The sequence below is a fragment of the Lepeophtheirus salmonis genome, chromosome 2 (genome assembly GCF_016086655.4).
Source record: "Lepeophtheirus salmonis chromosome 2, UVic_Lsal_1.4, whole genome shotgun sequence".
In the NCBI taxonomy this organism is placed as follows: Eukaryota; Metazoa; Arthropoda; class Copepoda; order Siphonostomatoida; family Caligidae; genus Lepeophtheirus; species Lepeophtheirus salmonis.
In genome coordinates this window covers 31,169,172-31,178,862 of record NC_052132.2, presented here as the reverse complement: position 1 = coordinate 31,178,862, position 9,691 = coordinate 31,169,172, and the positions used below count along the sequence as shown (strand labels likewise).

Here is a 9,691-nt window from a genome sequence, read left to right as displayed (position 1 = left end):
AAAAAAAAAATTTCAAATATAAGAAAAAAAAATTAAAATGATAAATTTTTGGGAAGTTTTTTTTAAAATCCATATCTTTTCACAGACAATTAAATTTTTTATAGAAAATTACAAAAATTCATAGCTATTAATAAAACATGAAAAAAAATACAAAAGTAATTTTCAAATATTAAATTTTTTGGAGAAAAATTTATGAAATCCATGTGAATTTTAAAAATTCATAGTTATTAAAAAAATAGAAAAGTAATTTTCAAATATAAAATTTATGAAATAAAACTTCTAATATTAAATTTTTCGGAAAAAAATTAACAAAATCCATAGCTTTTCAGAGACGATTTAATTTTTTTAGAAAAAAAATTGAAAAACTCATTGTTATTCACAAAAATGAAATATTTTGGAAAAAAATTTAATAATTAATTTCCAAATATTAAATTTTTTGCAAAAGAAAAATTCAAAAATCCATAGCTGATAAAATTTTTTTGAAATTGAATTAAATTTCAAATAATATATTTTTTAGGAAGAATCCCAAATTCCTTAATTTAAGGGGGGGGGGGAAGGCTTCAACCTCTTCTGCTCTCACGCCAGTATATATGCTTGATAGGCAATACATTTCGAATTCATAACATCTGCGTTGTATGTATATAATTTTAATGTGATATCGGAGAATGAAATATATTGAGATAGAATTTGAACTCCAAATGATCAAGTACAGTATTCTCAAATCATACTTTAGCTATAAATTTTCTCAGTTTTATGATTTTCTTTAGCTTTTTATGGGTTTTGAGACTATTTTGAAAACTTACTATCCAGCCTATACTACAACAAATTGAGGATTTCCCCCTTTTACTGAAGGTTTGTTCTTTTTGTTTACATAAGTTAAACTTAAAACATTAAAGTTTATTATCCTGTTAGAAAAAAAACCAAGGCAGAAGTTTGCTACCTTGCTTCCCCAAAATAAGTTATTACAGCATGGCTTCCCATCTAGAAAGACCTTTAAGGGTATGGATTTGCCTTTCAACAGGATGGATCCTCCACCACACGGACAAGATTGTCCAGGCTTGGTTGGGATACAATTGAAAATTCTTGGACAAGTCCTCTTGATCTCCCCAATCACCTGATATGAATCTCGTGGTGGCAGGCAGAGTCCCAAGCCTGCAGATTTCGATACCCAAAATGGCAAGGCCACAAATCACTCTGTCAATGAGCAGTTGGAAATCTATACAAAATTATACACCACTGTTAAATGCGTTAATTTTAGTCTCAAAACTTTTGCACGGCCTGATACTGAAGGGTATATATTATATCAGAACTAAGGGTATGGGAGAGCAGGAACATCTGCAGGGGAAGGGGTGAAGGAACCGAATCCTCCCAAAGGAGAAATTTACTTTATCATTATATAAATTTATTATTCGTTCAAATATAGTCGACCCAAAAAAATTATATTTAAAATTTTGTCAAAACAGTAAGAAGCCATCTCCTTAGTAAATATAATTATTTTTTTCTCTCTTTAAAAAAATACCTATTTTTTCTCTTTACGTAATTTCTAGTAGCTAGAACAATAATTGACTTCCCCCCGAGTAGAATTTGTATGAGGAATTTGTTAAAAATTCCATACGTATATTGAACAATTTCATTTAATCTCATACACTGACATAACTAAAATTTTATCAATTCAATTTTCACAGCTTGTTCATTTATGGGCCATAGAACAAGTTTTTTCGTTTATTCCATAGTCATTTATTTTGTCCTGTGATGACAGACTGTAAATGGGAAATCATAAGGTTTAACAATTTTTTCACTTCATTGTAGTATTCTGCTCCCACAGAGCTACCTAAGTTTTCTTAACACTATCAAAAAGATTATGAGACACTACACGTCGATACCTTTATATATCCTGCATCTCTTCCTCTAAGACAAAAAAAGGCCTAAAATCGCTTGGTAGAAACCCAAATCTTCCCAACAATGGAGATATTTCTGGATAATTGTCGGAATTATTTATAGCTTGAAGCAAGCTAATTCAACCAATCAACGTTCAAAACACTGTAAAGGAGAAAAGAAGTAGAAATATAAAGATCTGACAACAAAATATACTCTATAATTTTGTGTTAACGAGCTAAACCGTGACTACTGCATATTCAGGAGTCGTGAATGATGAATAGGAGTTGTCCTAAGTAAGGATGCAGTCCCTTATAGAAAATCTTGAGCTACGTATGATTTGTATTATTTTCCATGGTTCTAGTATAGAAGGGATAATCAAGTGGACGCCTAGATAGGCGAATGCCACAAGGACTACTTTGAGGTAACATTTCTCTAACAAGGCAGTCTAAGTAGTTGTTTTTTTTCGAGTACTGGATCAGAAAATCAGTGAGATGAAACAAAGGAACTACGACTACTCTGAAGGGCAACCCAATCTGCTATCCTTATATGTTAAAGGCTGTAAAATATTTAATTTTGGAGTTGAAGTTAGCATCAGTGTGGTACTGATTTTTGCAACCCAGATCGACAATATGGCTCTACAAAATCTCACAATATCTGATAATATAATTACCGCTCTAAAAACGGAAGACCTCTTGCTAAAGAAGAAATTATTTGAACGGATATGGTAGTAAAAGATAGTATTCTTTGTACAGGAGATGCAATAATAAACAGTATCACAGCCTAGGATATTTAAAAAAGAAAGACTCCTAGTATTTAACGCCCGTACACATCGATAAACTAAGGAGAGATATGGCCGAAAACTGACATCGATTTATCGATGAAATAAACCCTAGGATTTTGAAAAAAGAGTAAGGAAAAAATTGCCTTTGAACTTCTCAATCTCATAATTGATCAAATCTAACGCTGTGATAAATGGGAAAGGCCATAAGTTTCAAGAGCAAGACCGTTGCTAAGGTAAACCATAATTAATATTTAAGAGCAAATGGAGTTTGACAGGCCTTTAAGTGTATTTATTTTGAATATAAATACTTAAGATTTATAGGAGCTGGACAGAAAAAAAAAATGTTCGTGACGCTCAGAAAAGGACATTGAAAGACAGCCAAATTATTGTTCAAGACTTTGCATTTTTATACTTATAATTGTTTCCTTATAATTATTTTTTAACTCTTATATCAATTGTTATTATTATCCTACCTGTATCCTATTGTATAGGTTTTTTGGTTTTTTTTTAACTTTGTTTCGACACCAAAAAGAGTGGTATGGATGTTGACCATGAACTCAATCATTAGATACAGATTATAATTACATATAAAAATTACCCCACATTACGTATATACACCCCCGATATATCCAGGTGACACTGATATATTCCCCAAATATATAACTATATAAGGATGCGTTGGACTATAATATGATGAGTATTAAATCAAAGACTGTCTTCTTCACAATTACTCTATCCGTATCCAACAATATCTAATTAGTATTTTAATATATTTTTTCAATAGATATTTTGAGATTATAGAAAAAAAAAAAAAAAAAAAAAAAGGAAAAGTGACAAGTAGAAAAATACCATTGTTTTTTTTAGCTGATATACAGGGTGTTCCAGATAAAATGGAAAATCTTAAAAGGCAAACAAAAGAACTAAATGGATTAAATAACATTCAATTATTTATTTACCTCCCCCTTTCTTGATAACATCATCCACATGTCACCGAAAGCTTAGGCAGGCCAGGGCGACTTCGGGTGAATCCAGCATTGCCATTGTACTAGTTCTGCTTTTGCATTTTTAATTTGCAAATCCCTGGATGGATGGAGTGGCCCAGAGGGAAAACATTAAACGTTCCAACAAGACAGTGCAACGGTCCAAAAGGAGTCCAAAATTCACGATACATTAAATTGAAAATTCTCGAAAAATCGATTAGATGATGGTCAAAACTTGTTTTTCAATACACAGTGCATATAATGTACATTTTTATGTTGTTAACCATAAATATGGGGAATTTTTGATCTCAATCGAATTATCACACACCACGTGTTTCTTGTCATCAGTTAATTATTATTACCTCACATGAATTTTTACTGTTCCAAACTACGTTGATCCCTGGGCCAGTTTTAGCTCATTACCACAAAAATATACAGTACATTTTGCTGTGAGTGGTTAATTTTTCTGCGTCTTTTCTCCTAATCAATGTTCTGATAGTTGATGTAGAGTTAGGTCCGCTTAAGCTCTTAAAAATTCCCAAAAAATATTGAATCATAAGTCCATAGTTGGGAAGAACCCACTGATTTTGGGCGTTGATAGTGACTCACGAAAAGTTCAACCATTTTGGGACTTGCCGTTCTTATATAGAAGTCGTTTGAGTGAGTTGATGTGACTGTTTTTGTAAAATAGAGAAAATCGAGTATGGAGCTGTCATTAAACATTTGTTTTTAAAAGTGTAACCTTAAATGGTTTCTAACAGTAGCAGACATATAATGGCTTACTGTGTTAAAATTTGACGATCCTAAGTCTGAGTAATTGAACCATAAACAAAAAAATGTCTCCTGAAAAATTATTTTGGAGAGAAAAAACCGGAGTACTATTTGCATGGGCTACAGAGACAGGAGAAGTAGGTGACTATGTTCAAAATGAAAAAAAAAAAAAAATGCATAAACTTTCAAAATATAAAATTTCAAATGAAGGAACAAAAAGAAGTAGTAATTCGTGGATTTTCGCCATTGCAACCGCTGAGGTGTGAGACAGTATGTTGTCAACTACACGTCCAAAATGGCGGAAACTTGGATATAACGGTCAGCAGACCCTAGATAGATGTAATTAGTTTATATTTACGAGTGCTAACATCTTTACGTTGAGGTAGGAAACGTTTCAGACCCCTCTCGTATATAAAGTTAGTATAAGATATCTAAGTGATATTTATATAACAAATGTTTTTAGCTTTATTTCGACATAAGAGATCGCCTTCAATCCATGATATCAACCAATTCGGGAACTTCACTCTTACCTATTCTACCGTTTTTTGTGTGGGGAAAAAATGCAGCAAGTTGCATCTACATTATCTTTTCTTATAATGAAATAGTCTCTTGTAATAAAACACTACCTTTCTTGGACAAAAAAAAGCAGTTGTGTGAAGGTATGTACATATATATGAAGCGAGCAAAAGAAAAAGAAAACTAAGGGAGAGAAAGAAGAAAATACAAACTTTCGTCTCCTTATCAACGTTTTTAATGCATTATTTAAAAAAAAACGAAGGTTATGCTTTTTAAGCAAAATAATAATAATACACAGAGTATGGGAAAACGTTGTGGGGAGAGAAAAAAAAAGTGGAGAGAAGTTGCAAATATACACACATACATATTGAACTCACAAGGCAAAATAACATTAAATTGTATCAATATTGAGAGCCGGTATTTGACGTCAGCAACAGGATATCAAAAGCCGTGGAGATGTTGCTGAAAATATGTCAATAGACAAACATAATAGGCCTCACAGATGCGCTAATACTGTTTTATAAATTAGTCTCCTTTAGTCCTTGCTCTTTTCATCACTGCTAGGAAAAGTTTCATTTTTATTTCATTTAAATTGTTATTTTTATGTTGTGCGCATTGTATCATAGTTTTTTTTGTTTTTGTTTTTTTAAACTGCTGCATCAGATATCATAGATAGCCAAGCCAATGGAGAATGATCTTAATTTTGGTTCCAGAGCAGGCTTTTAAAGAGTTCAATTCATTCGACTTTTCGTTGCATAATTTAGCAAACTGACAAATTAAAAACTTATATGAATATGTCTCGAGTACTAGAAAATATTCATTTCAATTATTCAACTGAGGATATGATCAAAGGACCTATTAACTCCTCTTCATCATCCTCGCCCGAGTGTCTACAATCAAATATGTTTTTTACTTCAGATACCATGAGAACACGTACTTACAAAAAACGTGCTAAATTCATTCGTAAAGTGACTTGTCATATTTGTTCTGATACAGCAAATGATCATATTCACTATGGAGCAATTGCATGCTACTCCTGCCGAGCTTTCTTTCGAAGAGCCGTCATATGCAATGCCGAATATCATTGTTCAAGAGATAAAACCTGTTTCATCACGAAGGAGACTCGAAAACATTGCCAGTTTTGTCGATTTAACAAATGTTTGGAAGCGGGTATGAAAAATACTTGGGTTATGAGTGAATCCGAAAAGAGGGAGAAAAAGGAAAAAATTCAATTAAAAAAACTGAAAGCACAACAGTTGTTAGATCCAGAAAATGGAGTTAAAAAGTCAAGCTTTACACCCGAATGGGATAAGATGTTATTTCAAAATAATAGTAACATGCATAATATGGGTAACTCGACCTATGATATGAGTTTCTCCATATTTTCGAAAAAAAATACGTCGAACACTTTTAGTGAGGAATATAGGAATTGCTACGGACACTATAGAACATCCCATATCATACAGGACTGCTTTGATTCTGGGATGTCCTTCAATAAAATGGAGATTCATTTAGTTCAAGAAATGCTTTATTGGGAAATAGAGTCGAGAAAAAAGATCCCTCTTAATTCAGTGAACATGAAGTCCTTTATGGAATATTCTCAATTAAATGGGCCCATTCCATTTGAGATATCATTAAGTGGCTACAACACTTGTGTCCAGCGAATTACTATGTTTATGACTAAAATAAACTTTTTTGCCGCCCTTTCTCCAGAAGATCAAAAAAAATTGCTTTTAAATAATGTGGATATGGTGGTAAGTAAAAATACATATTTTAATACATCATTCACACCTCCAAAAAATACAAATCTGATTCAACTTTAATAGACACTATTGGAAATAACAAATTATGCTATAATGGCTTCTTTTTTTTTTTTTTAAATCCACATACAAGTAAGTATGTTTTTTTTTTAAACTAAGAACGACAGGAAATGTTCTCAATTTTTGCCCAGCACCATCACAATCCACTTCTTGACCTTGGTACAGACCTCTTTGATCTTGGATCTCTATGCTCCTTGTTTGGCCCTCATGACCTTCATAATCATATTGAAGTGATAATCGATATACTTGGAGATCTAGCGGTGACTTCTCTCAGCCTCATGTATGCCTCGATGACTGCCCGATTGGCCCAGATTATGGTCTTATTGTTGTTGTTGGGGGTAACAAGTGCCATACTAAAAATGACAAAACTAACTAAAATAATTTCCATGGGCAATTTTGGTCATGCTAGGGCTAATTTAAAAGCTAATTATTTTTATTTAAATCAATGATACTCACATTTGTCGCACAAAATTGAACCTATTGTCCCCAGAAACTGAGAACAAAGTACTTTTGGTTTCCAAATTCGATCTGGCCTAGCTAAATAATGTTGTATTTCAGTACAGCAAAATGGGTTTTTGTGGAGTATTATGGCCAATTCTTTATTTGTGAGTTTTCATGATTCTATCTTCAATACTTTTAGTGCAAATATAAGTTATCACAGAATCGGAATTATGGCGGAATTTGTATATCCATTTGTCTTAAGTCTTGACTTTCTAATTAGAACAATTTTTAAAATAAATTGAGCATGTTTATTAATAAATCAAAATAAAGTAAAAATATTTTTTCTATTTTATTTCTTCAAATCTAAAAAGAGCATTCTAAAATTTACTTTTCCAATCCTGCAATCCTCCCTCCCCAAGGCTATAATGTCAAACACACTCTTAGGGTAGAATTACAGAAAAAAATTGATTTTTCGTATCATTTATAGGTAAATATCAAGACTGCACGTTACTTGCACCCAAATAACAACATAACAGAACAATTTGAAATTATCAATGGAAAAAATAATTCGGAAAAGTCATGTACCACTAGTCCAGCCACCTCAAACAACGTGTACTATCAAGAAATCTTTAAGAATCCATGGTGTAGTTCCTTCGAGGATAAAACCCAGTATAAAGCACTTATGAAAGCTATTTTTGATCTAGAAATGGACGAAATCACCATTATTCTTCTTATTGGCCTCACGATATTCTCTACAACAAATTGTGTTGATCTTGATAATATAAATTTGATTATGCGGTTTCAGGACGTATTTAGTCATTTACTCTACAAATATTTATGCTCAACAATAGGGAATTCGAGTACGTTCCTTCTGTTCCCCAAATATATCAATATACTTGCTCAACTAGAAGAAATGGCTAAAACCATCCTGAATAAACGTTTACCCTTTTGAGAAAAGTAGATGTCATTTTTCTTCAATTTATTTTTCTAACTATTTTTTGTCATTTCTGTGTTTATTTTTATTTTTTATAAAGAAAAGTATTTTTAAAAATTACATCATCCAAATGTAAAGAATCAAAGCAAAAAAAAATTTAAGAAACAACAAATCTACCCATTGATTACTTAACATGTTAAGTAATCAATGATCTACCTCAATTATCTACATATCTTCCTTAAGGGAAATTTAGACGATAATCACTATGAACGAAAAAAAAGAGATTTGACCCATAAAAAATCTACAAGAAATATTTTGCTCTAACTTACAAATAATTAACTATGACATCAAATTACCCTCTCACAATATTGTTTATATGATTACATTACATATCTATTGAGAGTGTCGGTTTTACCGTGAGGGGGCAAAGGCCGAAGATAAATATTTTATCTTTCTTTCCTTTAAAAAAATGACTTTTTCAGAAAATATAATATTTGGTTGTATTTTATAGATAAAACCACCTTACAATAATTTATGACCATATTTCATATGTTGACCTTTTTTGTTGAATATTTAATTTTATCTTTGAACCTATTTGTATGGTACTTTTGCCGAAATTTTATGGCTATTGACCTTCTAAAACCGGCCTTGTCTATATATTATAGAGTTGTGAATGTAAAATATGTGGTTCCTCAACTTACAAACAATCTTGAACAAAAATCAACAAAAGGAAAAAAACCCAATTAATTATTATAATTCATATCTATAGCCCAATATTTTATAGATATGTTTTGATCAATTATTGGGGCTTCGTATTAAAATTTGTTGTATGAATTAAGATACTCACGCATTTACGCTATAGTTTAGAAGCTTTATTTGATATAAAATACTGTTATCGGCACCGATATGACTGATTTCAAATAAAATCTATTAATTTATTATTCTTTTAATTGGGACGATCAATTTTGAATACTTTAAGTTTCATTTGCGAAACGCTCAAATGGTTATAGGGAATAATTGATTGATAAAAAGGGAGGATAATTTGTGGAAACATAAAAATGTAGTCTAGACAAACATTTGAGACAGAAAAATCCTTCGAGATAGCTAGATTTGTTGTTGACGGCCCACATATATTAATTTGCCATAACTAAGTTGTATCCATCTTTACTTTACTAAGAGATTATATATTCTAATATGGACTTTTTAATTATAAATGTTTTCTAATTATGTCTTTATGTGTGATATATATATTTTTTCTATTTTCAAAAAGAACAAAAAAAAAAAACACTTCAGTATCTGTGATCTAATACTATTGAGATGTTAAAATGTAGTTTTCACGCAAAAAATGGCAACTAACCAATTGGGGGGGGGTATGGCAGGGTTTTTCTTGTTTGACAAATCTTTTTAGATGACAAAATTGACCCCAATTTTTTTTTAAAGTGCCTACAAAATTTATCAATTGATCATCCATCATATGACATACATTAACAAGGATAATTTTTTTTAATTTGGCGAGAGATGCTACAATCTCCCGCGGGTCAGATACCACAATATAAAATAAGGGCTACCA

At 31.4% G+C, this 9,691-nt stretch overlaps 1 protein-coding gene across 1 annotated transcript; it reads left to right on the top strand.

Annotated features, from left to right (window-relative positions):
* The first annotated feature begins 4,211 nt into the window (after positions 1-4,211).
* Positions 4,212-8,214, top strand: LOC121113671 (vitamin D3 receptor). Its single transcript, XM_040707513.2, has 2 exons — positions 4,212-6,680; positions 7,675-8,214. Exons 1-2 carry the CDS (start codon positions 5,715-5,717, stop codon positions 8,137-8,139), a joined length of 1,431 nt encoding a protein of 476 aa, XP_040563447.1. The 5' UTR covers positions 4,212-5,714; the 3' UTR covers positions 8,140-8,214.
* Positions 8,215-9,691: the final 1,477 nt, after the last annotated feature.

Coding starts and splice junctions, on each gene's coding strand:
- LOC121113671 (XM_040707513.2), top strand. CDS start 5,715: ATGAATATGTCTCGAGTACTAGAAAATATTCATTTCAATTATTCAACT. Junction 6,681..7,674: donor TAAATAATGTGGATATGGTG/GTAAGTAAAAAT, acceptor TATCATTTATAG/GTAAATATCAAGACTGCACG.